At 40.6% G+C, this 19,407-nt stretch overlaps 1 protein-coding gene across 1 annotated transcript; it reads right to left on the bottom strand.

Moving 5' to 3' along the window:
• Window positions 1-2,789: 2,789 nt before the first annotated feature.
• On the bottom strand, window positions 2,790-19,068 carry LOC133109608 (inter-alpha-trypsin inhibitor heavy chain H3-like). Its single transcript, XM_061219009.1, has 22 exons — window positions 18,937-19,068; window positions 17,898-17,927; window positions 16,561-16,584; window positions 15,139-15,299; window positions 14,833-14,937; window positions 12,981-13,143; window positions 12,737-12,847; window positions 12,057-12,185; window positions 11,572-11,688; window positions 10,340-10,508; window positions 8,870-8,995; window positions 8,498-8,679; window positions 8,010-8,195; window positions 7,438-7,577; window positions 7,042-7,202; window positions 6,750-6,773; window positions 6,127-6,177; window positions 5,744-5,857; window positions 4,658-4,859; window positions 3,897-4,069; window positions 3,642-3,753; window positions 2,790-3,479 (listed from the first exon to the last, which is right to left on the bottom strand). Exons 1-22 carry the CDS (start codon window positions 19,024-19,026, stop codon window positions 3,341-3,343), a joined length of 2,709 nt encoding a protein of 902 aa, XP_061074993.1. The 5' UTR covers window positions 19,027-19,068; the 3' UTR covers window positions 2,790-3,340.
• Between the last annotated feature and the right edge of the window lie 339 nt (window positions 19,069-19,407).

Here is a 19,407-nt window from a genome sequence, read left to right as displayed (position 1 = left end):
GAAGACATTTATTAATGTGTGCAAAGGGACAGTATGCATCTGGAAATGTATGACAAAAAGGTCACAAAGCTGGAAGACACCAGCTTTGAGTTGCAGCCCAAAAAAACAGGCAGGGGTTTCTTTATAATCTAAACACACACACACATACACACACACATGCGCGTACGTATGAGTACGCACACACATTGAAAAATGAACTCCTAGAGAATATAATTTGTTGGTATGAGTGCACCTATCTATATCTCTACTGTGCTGTTTTAGTGTGAGAGAAGCAGTGGAGCAGTATGCATTCGTTTTTTAAGCTTTCATTTTTTGCATTGAAAACCAATGCTTCCATCTAGTGGTGAGTAAATATGTTGCATCACAGTGTCAAGCATGTTTTCCCCCCCACCCACCTAACAAAAAGGCAAACTTTTGATACTTTCATCAACATTCAGCCATATCTTTCACGACAACATACACCACATTGAGGGGGAGGGGTAAATATTGAGGTATCAGAATGTCAATTCATTGTGGATCCAAACTTTTCCCTGTTGTAAATTCCAGTTTGGTTCCAGCCCGGTTTTAGCTGGTTAAAGGTCATCATGCTGGCAACGATACAATGTCCAACTGGTGGGCAATAGACAGCAGACCAGCACAAAGGTATCCAGCGGGAGCAGACACTGGTTCAAGCTAGATTCCAGCTGTCCCAACAGGGATCTGTGGCACGGCCCTGAATTGGATTGAGTCCTACCTCTCTGGTCACTCCTTCCTGGTTGCCTGGGCTGGTACAGAATCGACACCTCATCCCCTTGCCACAGGTGTTCTCCAGGGCTCAGTCGTCTGTCTCCTTCTTTTCTCCCTTCACACTAAATCCCTTGGCCCTGTTATTACTGCTCATGGTTTGTCTTACCACTGCTTTGCTGATGACATCCAACTCTTTTTCTCCTTCTCACCATCTGATACACAGGTTTCAGCCCACATCTCTGCTTGCCTGAGTGACATCCAAAGCTGGATGGACAACCATACTCCGGTGAAACAAACGCCCTGTGCAAGGAACCTCGGAGTAGTGATGGACAACAGACTGTCCCTCTCTGAGAACATTATGGCAGTGACCCGGTCATGCAGATTCTTCTTATACAACATCCAGAGTATCCACCCCTTTCTCACCCCTTACTCAACCCAGCTTGTGGTCCAAGCTATGGTACTGTCCTTCCTGGACTACCGCAAATCTCTCTTGGCTGGCCTTCTGGCATTTTCCATCAGACTTCTCCAACTCATCCAGAATGCAGCAGCTCGTCTGGTCTTCAACCTTCCCAGACACTCCAAAGGTCATCAGACCCTGCATGCCTATGGCTTTAAGTCAGGAAGGGACCATGGTATCAAATGAGCATCAAACCATCATGCTGCTGCCAGATATGCAGTAGATACTACAAGAATTGTTTTTCCTGATAAATTTTCCTGTTGAACAGGATGAAAAAAATATTCAGGAGAAACAATCCTTGCAGTATCCAACAAATATATAGTAAAAAAATATATAGTTTTATTGATATAATGCATTGTCAGATTAATCTACAAGGCCCAATCTTATCTTAGTTCTATTTGTTATTTTTAACACTTGAAAATAAACTTCCCTTGAGGGTCTTTCGGTGCACTTGTCCCTGGTTATGGGTATGCACTTTGTCCTGACGAGCTGATCGTTGCCTTGCATGGCAGCCAATCGCCGTCAGTGTGTGAGTGTGTGTATGAATGGGTGAATGAGAAGCATCAATTGTACAGCGCTTTGGATAAAGGCGCTATATAAATGCCAACCATTTACCATTTACCATTTACAGGTTTCAGCCCACATCTCTGCTTGCCTGAGTGACATCCTGAGCTGAACCACCCCAGACACTCCCACGTCACCCCCCTGCTCACTTGCCTCCACTGGCTGCCTGTTACGGCTCGCATCAAATTTAAAACATTGGTGCCAGCTTTCCTGGCAGTTAAGGGGTCAGCCTGAGCTAGTTTTATTGATATAATCCATTGTCAGATTAATCTACGAGGCCCAATCTTATTTTAGTTTTATTTGTTACTCTTAGCACTTGAAACTAAACTTGGTTATGAGTATATTGAAAGTTGATTGTACTCTTCCAGGGTTCTGAATTTCTGTATGTTTACACTAGGACTCGGAACTGTACTGTCCTCTCAGGTCCTCTTTGCACTTGTTCTTGTGTTTGATTTGCACTTTGTTGTACATCGCTCTCGATAAGAGTGTCTGCTAAATGCCACGTAATGTAATGTAATGTAATATACACTTTGTTGTACGTCGCTCTGGATAAGAGCATCTGCCAAATGTCTATAATGTAATAATGTAATGTAGTATGCATGCATGCACTCACAAACACAGGCTATAAGTGGTCCCAATCTGTTAGGACTGACTGGCTGTGCATTAGATGTGAGCTGCATAGCAGGGGTGCAAAGGTAAACTCCACTGTTCTAGCATCACAGAGTGTAGCACATCTGCCCAATGTGCTGGAGTGCCAAGCCCTTGGAGATTACATCAGCTGCAGCTCAAAAAGCATGTCAAGAAGGGATTCCACTGCCCCCTGGTATTTCTGAAAAGCACTTGTGGGTTTTGTTTCATCCACACTATGACAGAGACAGGCTGTGTTGCACAAACCTTAGGGCATGTAGTCATTGTAATACTGCCACTAAATCCAATAAATAGCATTAATCCAATACCTACATGAACGCACACAAACTTTTGGCCCCTCAGAATTATTATTTTCTTCCTTTTTCTTAATTAAAATTTAGGAATGAGAAAATAATTATATATTTATACATATCCATGCTTCCCTTTATTTTTGTGATTGCAAACAAGTTGGACAAAGAGAGTTCATCATCACATTTCTTTGAGGTTGTTTCCATTGAACCTGATATCTGCCGATTAATGACATGGTAAGGTGCAGAGGAAGACAATGAAATAGATAGTAAACATTTTCATACTGTAGATGATAGTATGCTGGCCTAATACACTTTAATCTTTTGTCCCTTTCACCAAATTACAGACCCAATGTTAGCTTTTCAGACTTTGATTAACTGAGTCCTTGTCTATGGCAAAACACATTTTAAGAATTTAGGAAATCCTTGTGCAAAGCTATGTGTGATCGGAACCGAACTAACAAATTCCGCCAGATTTATCAAACACGCGTAGACACAGCTTTTTTTTTTTACAGCTTACCAAGTAATCGCACATCAAAGGTGTGTGTTCACAAAGTCTTCAAATACAGCAGAAAATGGAATGTAAAGAGAGGTCACCCATAGAAAAAAGCCTAATGCAGCGTTCATGTCATATCAGAATGAAATGATTTGGTACAGCTTAGCTGGTTTTGAATATTCCAGAAACAATGTAGTCACTGGCTGTGCCTTCTATAAGTCCTGTGCCGTTGTTGTGAATGAACCAGCATGGCACACGTTCCCCATTCTTCACATCCCAACGGAAGTCCCGCTGCCAGCCCCTGTACCACAGAGCCACACAATGCATGTGAATAACAGAGATTCCAAAATGTAGTATTGCAGTCTGGTTGTGTGTGTGTGTGTGTGTGTGTGTGTGTGTGTGTGCGTATGTGTGTGTGTGTGTGTGCACCTGAATCAGGGATGTTTGTGTAATTTTTTGTTACCTGGTAACAGAGAGTCGTGATCCCATTACTGTCATTGTGGCATCTGGTTTGTCTGGGGAATCTCCATGATGAAGCTCACCAATCTCAAAATGCACACCATTGTAAAACTGGCCTGTATGTGGGAGACTTATTTTTACACACAGACTTATTATGTGTTATTCAACTAAAATAACATTGAAAATCAGTTCACAGTGAGCTACAGATGTACAGGCAGGATTCAATGACTCCCCAAGCTAGCCCAGCCCCTGGTCTTACCCAGTAGGCCATGAACAGCGGGGGAGAGGAGGTGGCTGTCCAGGGTGTAGAAACCCAGGTAATCCCTATGGTACAGATGCTTCTCCCACACCTTGTGCAAGATAATGATGAACTTCACCGAGTCCTTCAGGGCGACAGTCAGACTTCGGTCCTTTGTCACCTGCAGGTCAATGCTGCAAGACAGAGCATTGTAGTTCATGTGATTCACATGATGGTGTATGGCCATGTCACATTATTAAATATTTTTTGTGGGTGCTGGATGCTGCTTAAATAACAATATTGTGCAGAAGTGATCATTTTGTGGACTCATCTCCATTTTTCATACGTCCTCCTTTTTGTTTTTAACGTTGTTAGAAGTGCCCAGTATGGCATTTGTTTAGTGTGTTATATGTTGTCCTTTCAAAATTAAATGAACTGCTCTAAAATGCACAAATGACAAAAGGTTTTTGGGGTGGACTGATGACTAGTTTGGCATAGGTCAGACAACATCTTCCTATGACTGGGTTGAGCCCATTAGTTTTCCAGTTTGCATTGTAGAAGCGTCCTTGCCTGTATCTCGGTTTTGTTTTACTTACATACTCCACACAAACAAATCCTTTGTTAGACCTTAATCTTTTGGCACCCACATAATTGCACTCATCTTTGGGGTCTAAGGGAAGGCTCAAATAACTGTCCACCAGAGCCACTTGAAGGACATGGTGTTGGACCAAAGTCTGTGCTTGCCTGGGAAGACTGGTGAAGAACTTTTACTCAATGCTCACCTGGGCCACTTGAAGGATTCAGTTGTGGACCAGGAGAGTGAAGTCTGTGTCCCGCTCTGTAAGACTGTGATACTCTGGGTGGTTACCTCCAGCTGGAACCCAAGCTTCTTGTGAAGGATCCCAAACCGGCCAAAGTAAGTATTAATTCTGCTCCCAGGGTCTACCTTCTTGTCCCCAATAGTCTGCGCATTGACCACAATTCCTGCAGGGGGTTCAGGGGTCACAGGGCACACATCAGGACTGCATCTCTCAATTGTACCCAGCAGCGATGTGTATGTTCAACCCACCATCAAAATGGCAGCACAACCGATGCAACCTTACCATAGCAGGTTAACAGTTTTACTGAATAAGCCAAGTTATTCAGAATTACAATCATTGTGAGTACACAAAGTCAGATGGAATGGAATTTTTTGTAGTGATTTTCTAACTTCATGGCCTACATTCTGCAAAACCGCACTGTCCACACCACATGCATTCTATACAGGAATGACGCAAATTGCATCTCCCCACACACTCATTTCATATACAGTACTGTGCAGAAGTCTTAGGCACCCTAGACTTTATTATATATATGTTTATTTTTTGGTGTGTGTTAGTATAAAAGAACACATTTGAGATTTACAAATATTCATTTTCCAAAATATTTAATTTAACAGACATTTTGTATTTCATTTTAAAAAGTAACATATTACTGTAAGCAATTGACTACTTTTTATATAAAAACTTGATCAAGGCTGTCTGAGATCAGAAGCAAGGAGCCAACCAAAGTCTGCAGAAGAACTGGCAAGTTCTCCAACATGCTTGGAACAACCTCCCTGCTGATAGTCTTATAGAACTGAAGGACAGTGTTGGCTATCTCAGAGAAGTGATGCAATTTTAACACCGAAGGGTGGTCACAAAAAATATTGATTTGATTCAGTTTTTAGCTATTCTGCCAAATTACTAAAATGTATGTAAAATGTATTGTACGTTTATGTAGGACCTTTCATAGAATTTTTTTGAAAGAATGTTTTCTGTACAGAATGTTATACAGGTGCTCAAGACTTTTGCACAGTACTGTACTACTGGTTGTACCCCTGATCTCACCTGGCAATGGGTCTCTAACCAGATTGAAGATGGTTCCAGGCGCATCGTCAATGTTGAAACACAGAGAGTCATTCTGTTCTGGCACATTGATGATGAAGTGGGGGTCACCGTCCACTGGTAATTAATATCAGAAAAGTTGCAGCTCCAAAACAGCTCATTCTAATGTAGACAGGCTTGCTCACTTCAAGCAAGCTGTCTGGTAAACTTGTTGTTGTATGGTATTTGTGTTTTGCCATGGATGGCTAAACTGGTCAGATTACATAATTCATACTATTGTATTTCACCAAATACACAATAGCAAAATATTTGATAATGTAGCATGTGTAACCTTACAATAATATTTAAAGGAAGTAAAGGAAAGGAAATCCCAATTGTGGACGTACCGCTTGTAACAGGGTTGTAATGATATGATGGGCTTGTGTACCTGGTCTGGCCTGGAATCAGAAATGCATTTTTGTCATTATCACCTTGTGGGACAGGTGGGGATAAGTATCACAGCACATATCCCATCGTATGTCCAACTTCATGTGTCCAACGTGCTAATCCTGCAGGGGTGGCCTGTAGCGTAGTGGTTAAGGTAAATGACTGGGACACACAAGGGCGGTGGTTCTAATCCCGGTGTAGCCACAATAACATCCGCACAGCCGTTGGGCCCTTGAGCAAGGCCCCTAACCCTGCACTGCGCCAGGGGAGGATTGTCTCCTGCTTAGTCTACTCAACTGTACGTCGCTCTGGATAAGCCAAATGCCAATAATGTAATGTAATCCTGAATATTTGGCAACTGACAACAGAAATTTCCATAAATTTAGACTTCCATCCTAAGACTACTGGTCTAATCATGGAATACACAGTATATTTACCAATTGCCAAGCCAAACTGCTAACATTTGTCTGAATTTGACTGTGATTTCAGAAAACTCCAAAATCTGGTTTGAAAGAGCAATGGACAAAAGTATAAGAATCAAAAAAAGTAAATAGGGGGTGTTTTGTTGCTGACCAATACTCACCAAGAGCTGAACGTGATCGCTCACCTATAAACCAACATCAAAAGCAAAATGTCAACAAAACATGCTTTTATCAATGCTTGGGAGCACCAGTCAGAGATTAGACTGTTTAGATATGAAGATCATGAACAGTTAACCAACAGCAGCCTGAATTGGTTGTAATTGTGACCCTATGAATTTCTAATGCCTCTCAGTGATTTTGCTTATGAAAGCAGATTACACTGTAGCTCAACAGTCTGTGAGCATTGCACGCTACTGTGGCTGTTCTGCCTGCCCTCCCAACTCCAAATCCTACCCTCAGTCAGTTTGTCAGCGATGAGTGTGTCCGGTGGGGCCTCGTCACTCTGGGGTTTTGTGGCCACCATGGAGGTGAGCGGAGTGACAAAATTGTACTTCAGGGACATTTCCAGAGCCCGGGCGGTGGCATTCGCCCTCTCGTGTTCTGGGCCACTGTCCCTGTGGAGACACACATCCAGAGAGGGCAGAATGAAGAATCCCTCCATATGACAGAGACATTTCTAATCTGTGAGTTGGTGCCTTTATTTAGAGGGTGGAAAGGGTGGAAAGTCACAGACTTGAAATATGATTTCAAATGTGATACAGTGGATGTGTACAATTCTGGGGATCCGGGTGGCACTCCTGCCTTAGGGCATAAGTAACGTGTACTGTTACTACAGAGATTCATACTGACTTCTTGCTCAGCAACTGTTGGATTGTGAGGTATGCCCAAAGACGCTCTGTGAAGTCTCCAAAGATGTACTTGTCATCAGGGAACACCACACTCCAGTCCAGGGTGTTGGCTTGACCCTTGTAAGAGATATCTTCTTCCAACTGGGGAGAAAATTATCATAAAGTCTGGGCATTGTGCATTATCATGGGGTAGTAAATATAGTGGTGTGTAGAAGGGGAATTTATTTTAGGGTGGTGTTGAATATGATGCAAGATAATGTATAGTGGTGGAAAGCACTGTAGAACAATAAGAAAATTAACTAAATATATATTTTCTTTTCCTCCTTTCCTGGAATGACCTGTTTCATAACTTGGCTTCTGTAAAATACTGAGATTTGGGAATTCACACAAGCATGTGTTCTCCATGCTCTTGTCCTTCTCAACGGTGGATGTTGGTGACCATCTGTGCGTGTGTCAGGCCTGTCTTGCATTGTTTTTACTTTATTCCTTTTTTCATGTCATTCAGTAACATAGGTGAGCATGAACCATTCCCATACACATGAAAACACATAAAACAGTGATAATGTATCTCACCCCCCGTGCTGACACCTCCACCAGGAAGTTGTTCAGTTCAATGTCAGCCAGACGGCCAGCTACAACAATCTCAGATCCATTGAAGAGCTGCTTGAAGTGATGGTTGGTCAGTGAGTCAACAGCATTCTCTGGATAATGCATGTTTACCTCAGAGAGCAAAGTGCTGGCTACCTCAGAGTAGAAACCCTAAAACAAATAACTGTGTGAGAACAATGCATCTATGAGCTCACAATCATGCGCACACACACGTATGCATTCATGCACAGACAAAACATATACAGTATAGTCCTGAACACAGTGAAATTCTCTGTGTCCATTTAACTCTAAAACAGTTAAAGAATAAAAAATAACACAAAGTTCTTGCAGTATAATTAACTACATAGTAGTACTTTTAAATTAGAGCCCAGTAGGTATACAACAGGATTACAGCAAGGGTACTGTATAATAAAATAAATATAATAATGTAGGGGTTAATAAGGGGTCAGCACATGCAGTTGTAAGGCAGCATCAGAGTCCTCGTAGATCCTTCTGGCCAATCCATTGTTCTGTGTTGCCATCACATTCAAAAAATCATAATCAACATCATAGCCAAATCCAAGGCAGAAAAATGTCATGCTGTCATTCATTGCATTCCGTGCATTCTCCTGGATTTTGTCAAGCCGTGTCTCCCCTGCACACAGGCACAAGCAAACACACACTTAAAAACCATTCCCAATAATGCCATATTTGTATATATACTATTCTTTCATGTGAGTCACATGCTGTCATTGTTTAGTAATGGCTAGTAACAGTATTTTCATGTGTGTTTTGGTTGTGTTGTCTGACTATGAGAACATCAGTCTTAATACACTTGAACATACCGGAACTAGGCTGCCCATCTGTCAGCAAGATAACCATGGACATACTCCTTTCAGGCAGCTTGTTGTTAGCCTTGTCTTCTAGCAACATTTTAACTGCATCCTGCACACCATCATTGATGTTGGTATCTAAGGGAAGATGGAGGAGGCACATCATATGACTTAAATGAAAGCCATGCAGAGAGACACACAGCCTAAAGCAAAAGACATAAAGACTCCTCTGAAAAATGTTCAATTACAGCATCTACTTTTATTTTTTATTGCCCGGTTATACGGGGGAGACTTCGGTGGTGTACACTGTACCCCGAGTGTCAAAAAGTTAATCCTGTGACCATTCCAAAAGCACCTTTATATCCATTACCTTAATAGAGGTGCCCTTTGAAAGAATTGGCATGGATCTCATCGGACCATTAGAGCAGAGCACAAAAGGATATCGCTTTGTGTTAGTCCTATTAGACGATGCCACCCGATATCCAATATCCCCCCGCAATACATCTGCTAAGACTATTGCAGAGGCCCTGTTTCATTCTTTTAAGAAGACAATGCTTTTTTTGGTTTTCATCCCTCTTCTCTGTGTCAACGAATAAACACGGATGAACAAACGCCATAGAATAAGCCATAATTGAACTAACAGCTACAGATGTAAAACACACAGAAATTATTTGACAATTGTAGTACTGTAGCATTCAATTCCATGCGGTGTTTGCATTCTTAACCCTCCAAAATGAGCGCAGATTGCTTTCTAGTACGACTGTAGCTTGTGGATTTCAATGTAAACAGCGTATTGTAATATTTGGTGCAATGATGTATTGCTTTATTTTTATGTAGATACAGAGTGGAAAGCTACGTTCAGTTTGCCATACTTCGAATTTGCGTGTCAACGACTAAACACGGATCTTCTGTGAATCTTAGGAAACGACATAACTTACAATTACCCATAAGTCAACCAACAGGCACAGAAATTCTTTGATAACTCTAATACTGTAGCATTCAATTCCCTGTGGTGTTTGCATTTTAAACCCCCTGAAATGGCCAGATTGCTTGTTCAAACTACTGAAGCTAGTCGATTGCTAGTTTAGAACCGCAAAAATACACATGCATTTATTTTAAACTGAGCTTACAATTTCACCTTCAGAAAAAAAAATCGGTTATCGGTTATCAATTATCAATTTTTGGTAACCGGTTACAAATCAGTTTCGGTTAACCGGTTAACCGTTCACACCCCTAGCTTTGGCCCTCTCCCCTTGTAAAAGAGGCTTTAATCTCAAGTCAAATAAAGGTTTAATATTTACTAAGATAGTAAAACCAAAATGTCAAAGGATCTCCACTTCAACCACATGTCAATTGCTGATCACAAAAAAATGTAGAGTAGAGCCAAATCAAGACAAAAATATGTCTTGGTCCCAAACATTATTGGAGAGCACAGTATATACTTATAAAAAAGATATTGCTAAAGGATTGATTCCCACTCACATCCACGGATATCAATTTTCCTGACATATTCCTTTGCCTCTTCAACATTCTCTTTCGTGGCCTTGATCAGGGATGGTTTCATTCTTTCAGTAAAGGTGGCAAATAGGACTATACCAAAGTAGTCCTCTTCACTGAGATCATCCAGGATAGTCAGCAAGGCCTCACGGGTCTGAGGGAGTGACAGAATCATTACTGAGGGACCCTCTAACACCTGACGTGCATTTAGTTAACACCTAACATGCAAGTCTAAGACTGAGGGAAAGGTTGTAAATGTTTACAGTGGTACAAAAGCATCTTGTGTGCTTCAATGGCATTAAGACCACCTCTCCCCCCACACACACCCCATAGTTAAGGGAAAACAACATCCATGTTCTGCAATGGCCATCTCAGTCTCCTGACTCAAATCCCATCAAATACCTGTGGTCTGACCTGAAGAGGGGATATCAATGATTCTGAAAAGTTCTGCATGGAGGAATGGTCAAAAATCCATCCAAATGTTTTCTCTAAATGTATCACAAATTATAGGAAAATACTGATGGCGGTCATCTTTGCCAGGGGTGTTTAAACCAGAACTGTATTAAACCAGGGGTGAGAATAATTTTAGCACCTATGATTTGCAGAAAAAAATTATCATTTAATAGTAATTATATACACTATTAAAACAATATTTACACTCAGTGAGCACTTTATTAGGTATTTATTAGACTTATTATTTAAACTTCTACTGCTGTAGCCTATCCACTTATGATGCGTTGTGTGTTCATAGATGCTCTTCTGCATACCACTGTTGAATACATAAAAAAAAAACATTTTTCCACATAAACTCAATATTAGCATTGCTACACTGGTTGCCTGTTTCTCTTTGAACCAATTTTAAAGTTGTATTAATCACATAGAAGGCAGCAAACTTTTAACTCCCCATTGTCCTCCAAGGCCCCTCAGCTCTGCCAGCTCTGGACTTTTGGCTGTTCGTTTGCCAGTTCTAGAGTAATTGACATTAAAATGAAGAAAACCCTTGGCTCTGGAACAGCCTTCCATACAATATTAGGTATGTGATATTAAGTTTTAGTAACCTAAAAACCTATTTAAACAAACCTGGTTTCTGTAATGACTGATAGCCATGTGCTGTGCATGTAATGATGCATTTATTATCACCTATGCTAAGAAACCCAATAAAACACTTCCATAACACAAATCAGTGTGTCATCTTCTCCACGTGCAAACTGACTCACCTGTCGCATTTTGTTCCCCCTCATTGAAAAACTGAGGTCTATCACAAAAACAACGTTCTTTGGCATATGGGGCAAATCCGTGGGGGCAAAGAAATGCACAAAGTACCCATTTACTATCTGGGAGAGGAACAAAGAAGGATTCAAGAGTTACTATTTGTCTGTCAAAACAAACCCACTCACAATACCAATGGAAAATATATTCATAGCATTTTGCCTGCTCAAAATTAATATCACTGAAGATGTAGATATTTGGGGATTACAATTCTCCATGCTTCGTGTTCAGTTGTTTACCATAATTTCTCATCTATAGGAATGAATTTGACCTATGTTGAGGACACCAGATTTAGCAAAACCTATTTAAAATAAAACAAAAAACATATTTCATTGCCAGGTCAATCTAAAAAAGAAAAAACTAATAACAGTATATTTCACTGCCTACTTTTTACATAATTTGGAATCTCTATTATGAAGCACGAGTCACTGACCTGAACATCACCAATGCCTTTCTCTCGATTCACATCATACTTGACAATGAAGTCCCCATCAATCAGGGTCCCATCACAGCCAGGGCATGCCCTCTGCTGATCCAGTGTTGGTGAGAAGGTGATATGGGCCTTGGTTGGGGGAGTGGGGGTGAGGGAAAGAGTAGATTTGAATATCCCTATGATTCATTCATAAATAAATGTAACAGTGAATGCGCCAATCAAATAAGACTATTGACCAATAATCCAAGCGACTCATTTATAAAAAGTGCATATGTTTCATGGATTTGACACGAAATAGACTTGACTGTACATGAAAACTGATCTGAAAATATTCTTATATGCATGCCAACTCCAGAGGATGCGTACAAACTTTTCTTTGTAGCCATGCAGTACTGCAGGTTCAACACATTTTTTCAGACCTTGCCAATCCCCTTTCATGTGGTGATGTGTAGGCTATTAGACCACATGTGTCAGTGCACCTTTTGAGATAAACACCGAGATGTAATGCTGTGGGCCATTAAGTGGGGTAGAGCCATATGTTTGGAGGTGAGGCAGGGAGACATTTCACCGACAATATTTTTATTGGAATTGGACGCTAGACTACCAATTATTATTGTGGTTATTGTTAATCCCCTTGAGTTTCTACATAATTTGTTCTCCTTTTTCAGTATGACAATTACCTTAGTGTCAGTGACAGTTTTTTCCACAAGAGGGAGTAAGTCATTGCTGATGAAAGTACCAGAGGCATCCAGAAAAGCAATTCCTTGAGGCTCATAAATGTCTACTATAATCTGTTGATGAAAGACAGAAACATAGTACTCGCATACTCCTGTCAAGGTACAACAAAATAGACAATGGCATATTGCACAGCTGAAGTGCACATTTTCAAATATATGACTATGTCTTTTGCATGGTGTCACCAACCTCAAAGTTCTGGATCAGCTGTTTGGGTTTGACTCTTGTCATGAGCTCATATTTGCCGTGACTGCGCTGAAGTAGCTCTTCATGGGTCAGCGTGAAGATGACTTCACTATTGGCTGCAATGTTCACAGACACAGAGAATTTCTCCATCTTTCTGCCAGATGCCCTTGAAACACACAAACATGGCATGTATAAAATTCTGTGCAAAATCCCTGGGAGGTAGATGCATGCAGCAATTCTTCACCACAATTTGGCACAAACACATATCCTTTGCCATTGATATCTGCCTGAAGTTTGCGACCCATCAGTGTCACCAGACACTGGATATCTTCCCTGGTGATGCACTGTCACGCCTGTACTTTAGCCATCATCGGTTTCAATTTGTTTTGTCTTCAGCAAGTGATATGCATGTTCAACTGGATTCAGGTGAGGTGGTCAACCTTTTTTTTTTTTTGGTTATTTTACAGTAGCAGTGTGTTTAATACTTGTTTCATCTGTCTCAGGTTGAAATGCATGGACCCCAAGAAATGCAGCGCTCTATAAGGGGTGGGGGGGATTATTTGACCAGTTTTAAAACTTTGGCAGGGTTGTAACCCCCCTTTCCCATAAATTACACCCTTACATCAATCCATAAGACCTTGTGCCAGGACTCTAGTTTTTAAAAATACTTTTTAGCCAACTATTATCTGGTTATTCTGTTCTTGAGGATTACCAGTGGATTGCATCTTTTCGTTAATGCTCTGTGGTTCTGCTGATGTAGTCTTCTCTTTATGGCAGTCTGACACATCTACTGTATGCCTACACCCTGGAGAGTGTTCTTGATTTGCTCAAATAAAAATCCCCAGTCTTAGCATTTTCTGTTTCCTGCTTTGTTTTCGTGTCCCTTGTCCTTGTTTGCTTTCCGCACTCTTTTCAGTCATGCATTCATTCATTCATTCATTTCACCTGTGTCTCATTACCCATTTCCCTGCACTCACACCTGTTTGTTATTTCAGTTAATTTGTCTGTGTATTTATACCCGTCTGTTTGCCTAGTTTCTTTGGCAGATTGTAATGTCTTTTGACTGGTCTTTCCAGCGGTTCTCTGCCTGCTTGTTCTGTGTTCTGACCTCCTTTGTGTACCCAAACTTTTTGGATAACCCTTCTGTTCTGTGTTTGATTACCTGCCACTGGACTTTTCTTGGACTATGGATTATGGATTATGTCCGTGCATGGACTTTTGCTTGTAATAACAACTACGAACTTGACTATCCTTGCTGAAACTGTTTGCATTCTTCAGTTCGGGCACCTGATTTTCCAGGCACCTTTTCGTAAAACTGCCTCGACATACTGTAGCTTAAAAAAAAACAATGTACAGTGCCCAATTTTGGTGATATTATCATCAATTTTGAAAGGGGGTTTGTCCAGTGTTGTGGCTTTGGCTCCATTTTTTTCCAAGCACACAGGATACAGCCACAATAATATGTATCAGCTCAAAAACATCTCAGAAAATCATTTCAGTGAGAAAACAAAAGTCCACTTCCACTGTGTTTGAGCTTGTGTAGCTTTGTTTTAGCAATACGTAATTTCATGGCTTTAACCATGAGGGAATCATTTACAACCAGCAATTAATATCAAAAATATAATAATAATAAACTTCATTTGCCCACTCGTTTCGTACATTAATGCAACGTACAATACAGGTAAAAATGATATAATTTGTGAAAGGTAATCACTTAGAAATATATAGCCCTCCCAAATGCCTTTTGTGGTTAACCACTCGATTTTATTCATAAGAAGACTTTACTTGGTTTCTGGATAATGCTACCACACGGAAATGTTGAATGAATTTGAACAGATCAGGTGTGTTATCTTACTTGACCAATCCAGCAGTTTGTCCTTTCGAGACTGCAGCCTGATATTCCTTCTTGGCCTTCGTTTTCTCTTTCACCTCACCCAGATACAGCTTTCCATCAACCTCCCTGAAACACACACACAGTGAGAGAGAGAAAACACCATCAAACTGCGCTTAGCTGGAATTTTCAGCAGGGGAGAGTTCAATGGAGATTTCCTGCTATGTTTCAGAGTCTAATTTCACATACTGCTTGATCCCTTCCATTATTTGAATTATAAAGCCATATACTGTACATACTGTATTTTATGGTTTACACAAAGTCACTGACATGCTGAAGTTTGTGATGAAGGCAGTCTTGGGAAGCTCCACATTAAAGAATACTTCTTTGGATGAGTTGGCTCTGTTGATAGCAGTGGAACTCATGACAGTGTGGGCAAAGTGAGATGCCACCTTAGAGACCACTTTCACACTGCGTACCACCACCTTGCCCTGCTTACAAAGAGGGAGAATCATTCAACAGTACAATCAATTGTCATTTTTGTTTTAGATTATGAAGTCATTTTGCTGTCTCTTTCACTTTCAAGCCTCTTGATGCAGTGCATCATTGTGCATTGCTTTTTATCACTAGATGACATTGGCTCAGGCGGTTAGAACAGTTGTATGGCGGAGAGTTGCCGGTTTGACCCCGCCCTGGGTGTGTTGAAGTGTCCTTGAGCAAGATACCTAACCCCGACATGCTCCTGATGAGCTGGTTGGTGCTTTGCATGGCAGCCAATCGCTGTTGGAGTGCAAGTGTGTATGAATGGGTGAATGAGAAGCATCAACTGTACAGCGCTTTGAATGAATATAAATATATAAATACCAACCATTTACCATCTTACTATGTTTTGATTGATCTTATTGTGTTTTATATGGAAAAGTATAGCTCTTTAATGAAGATAAGGGAACTGCAATCAATTTTGTTGAAAAGGCTCTACTTAACAAACTTTCCCACTGTCCCTCATTGTTGATTACATATACAGTCCCCTCAAAAAGTATTGGAACAGCAAGGTCAATTCCTTTGTTTTTGCAATACACTGAAGACAATTGAGTTTGAGGTCAAAAGATGTACATGAGATGACAGATTGGAATTTCAGCTTTTATTTCCTGGTATTTTTACCAAGATTTGTTTAACAACTGAGAACATATCACCTTTTGTATCAGACCATCATTTTTTTAGGTGAGAAAAAGTATTGGAACATGTGACTGACAGGTGTTTCTTGTTGCCCAAATATGTCCTGTTAGATTGATTGTTTAAGCAATAAATAGTTATGAATGTCTAGTCTTGGTTTTAGCCTTGGGTTTTGCCTGTGAACACTGCATTTGTATTGTATTGGCTGTTCCAATACTTTTGGAGGGCAATACAAATTTAGTAACTATGGTATCAGGTCTCTCTTTTTCTTAGATATACCACATGTAAACACCGAGCTGAAATAGGATTTCAGTACTCTTGCAAAAAAAGGAATTGGAATCACCTGATGTATCACTAGATTTTTAATTGATTTTCTAAATGGTGTACGAATGTAATTGCTTCATTTGTATGCTATTTTACTACTGAATGTTATTGTGCGACTGAAAGCCTTTATAGTTGTTTTATTTGTTCGCACAATTGAACAGACTACCTGCAACATAAAAGATAAATAAATAGATACAGTTGGAGCCATGAATAGATTAAAAAAAGAAGAAAAAAAGAAAGCTTAATAGTTCTTACCTCTTCACTGTCAGGGCTTCGCTTCTGCAGAAAAACAATGAACAAAAATGTACAAAACAAATAATACAAATACTAGCACACTATATCAAGACATAGACACATACGATTTGTGAATAACATCTGTTGCAATGGCGCCAGAATGGGTGGTGCTACTGACGCACCACCTGGTGAATGAATATATATATATATATATATATATATATATATATATATTGCAATGATCATTTGTGAATTTGAAGAGCTTATTGTGAGTTTCTCCAGTTGTTGAATACAAAGCAGAAAACATGAACGTAAATTACGAAAACGACAGTCAGCACCAGTAAGATTTGGGTTGTTCCGGAGCCTATGCGCCTTTGTTGTTTGGATTGTATGAGATTTGTTTTCCAGACACTATGCCACATAGGCATCAGTAATAAGGTGTTGAAGTCGGGGTGGAGGTGTAAAACCCCATGCTACCCCAACGACGGAATTTAGTGAGGGCTGAAGGTATCAGCGTGCTTGTCCTTCTGGTGTTTCTGAAAGAATACTAATACGGTTAAAAATGAGTGGCCCCTATGCGGAGATTCTAGATCAGCCAATAAATAAACCACGATACAATGGCAGTAGTACCACTCCCTTTACTGGTCCGGGCTGACCAAGAATCTCCACAATCGGGCCAATACATTCACCTTCGTTTATCTGACTCCATTAGAATAATAATTTAGATTAGTTGTCCACATTTGGTGGATGTCTTATTCATAATTTTGACTTGATCGCTATAGGAATCCTGTACTGAGAAGAACTCGCTGAACAATCCTCTGCTGGTACCACCGCATGTCACATCGCGCGTTATGTGCACGCCTCACAAACTGACTAGCTATCTGTAGTCATTACAGAGGTCGCAGGGAAAGCTACTCTCGGGTATATCTGTTTACAGCCTAGGGACCCAAGCAGACCAACATAGCTACGGCTGTGCTCGACATTAATTAACTACCATGCGGAGGCGAGGGATTTACCATCATAGGCCTACGGGTGCTATACGCCGTGATACAGTGAGCGGAAATTATTATTCTAATGGAGTCAGATAAATGAAGGTGAATGTATTGGCCCTATGGTGGAGATTCTTGGTCAGCCCGGACCAGTAAAGAGTAGAAGGCAGAGTGGTACTACTGCCTTTGTATCGTGGTTTATTTATTGGCTGATCTAGAACCTCAGCATAGGGGCCACTAATTTTTAACCCTATTAGTATTCTTTCAGCAACACCAGAAGGACAAGCACGCTCATACCTTCAGCCCTCGCTAAATTCCGTCGTTGGGTTAGCGTGGGGTTTTACAGAGTGGAGGTATAGAGGAGAGTACCTTCAGCTGCCTAGTCTCAACCTTAGCATCCTGGAAGAAAAGGTGGAGCATTGTTTAAAAAAGTTTCATTTACAAATGATTTACATTTTCAGCCCCATGGCCCAGCTCGATACAGTGGCTTCAGAAAGTATTCAGACCCCTTCACAATTTTCCCACTTTATTATTTGTAGATTTCATTTAAATTGATAAAATTGCCATGTTTGCCCATTATTCTATACTCAATTACCCAGAATGACAAAGTGAAACACCTTTTTCAACATTTTGACAAATTTATGAAAAAAATATTTTTCCAAAATGTATATATTAATTCAGTGCTTTGTACAAGTCCATTTGGCAGCAATTACAGCTTCCAGTCTTCTTGGGTAAGTCTCTCCAATATTTGCACACTTGGATTTCTCTCAAGCTCTGTTAGATTGTGACCTGCCATCTTCAGGTCTCTCCACCGATTCTGCAGACTCCACAGTTCTTTGGGGTTTATGTCTTGACTTTGGCTGGGACATTCAAGGACAGTCAGAGACTTGTTCCAAGGCCACTCCAGCATTGTCTTAGCTGTATTCTTTGGGTTATTGTCGCGCTGATAGCTGATCCGTCTCATAATAGGCTGAATACTTTCTGAAGCCACGGTAAATACTGTCACATGTGAGCCCCAGCAGGAAGATTAAAGATAGCTCATATAATTAAAGAAAATAGCCAGAGACACCACTTTACCTGTTGCAATGTGATATTACAGTCCAGCACAATTCCTAATGTACAACAAATGCCTAAACGATTATGCTTTAATAACTTATAGATTATTGCAGGCAATGGTGCTGTATGAAAGAAAGGAATGGGAACCACTTTGTGATCAAGATTAAAACAAGCCAACAGTGCAACTGGAAACCTGCAAACAGGCATGCTTATGGTGTATAAAAAAACATATCACGTTACACATGACACTATGGACGCAGTTTAGTCAATACAACCTCCCTATTAGCCCCAAGGTAAGACTATTTACAGTACATAAATAGAATGACAGGAAAGACAAAAGACAGAAATTCACCTGAGACAGGGTGTCCTGGGAGATGATGAGTGCCCCATGGGTAATGGTGGCGATAAACGCATAGAGCAGCACAGTCCTCAGCCCCAACATGATGAAGTTTGAGAACAGCACTGACAAACCCCAGCAGAACTCTGTGTTAAAACCTTATGTGCTCTCAGAGAGAGGCGAGTGGGTGGGGTGTGTGGGAGGAATCAGTAGGCCTATGAGCTGAAGACAGGAGCAGCAGACGTGACCTCAAGCCTGACATAATTGCAAGGCAAGAAAAAGAAAAATAATCTTAATGTACACAGAACATGTCAAAAGTGGATGGGCTAAATCAGCAGAAGTAAAAAAATAAGTCCAATGCACTCACTGAGCACTTTATTAGGAACATTTTTACTTTATTACACCTACTTATTCATGCGACTATCTAATCAGCCAATTGTGTGGCAGCAGTGCAGTGCATACACTTTGACCATGCAATGACTGTTG

This window comes from Conger conger, chromosome 14 (assembly GCF_963514075.1).
Source record: "Conger conger chromosome 14, fConCon1.1, whole genome shotgun sequence".
NCBI lineage: Eukaryota > Metazoa > Chordata > Actinopteri > Anguilliformes > Congridae > Conger > Conger conger.
Note: the sequence above shows the minus strand (reverse complement) of the source record. Positions and strands in the feature narration are given on the sequence as shown.

What these genes read in the sequence shown, in the direction of transcription:
- LOC133109608 (XM_061219009.1), bottom strand. Translation starts at nt 19,026, where the DNA reads ATGTTGGGGCTGAGGACTGTGCTGCTCTATGCGTTTATCGCCACCATT. An exon ending in TTCATCACAAACTTCAGCAT is followed by an intron (nt 14,938 to 15,138) that starts GTCAGTGACTTT and finishes TGTGTGTTTCAG; the next exon opens with GGAGGTTGATGGAAAGCTGT. An exon ending in CAAACTGCTGGATTGGTCAA is followed by an intron (nt 13,144 to 14,832) that starts GTAAGATAACAC and finishes GTGTGTTTCAAG; the next exon opens with GGCATCTGGCAGAAAGATGG.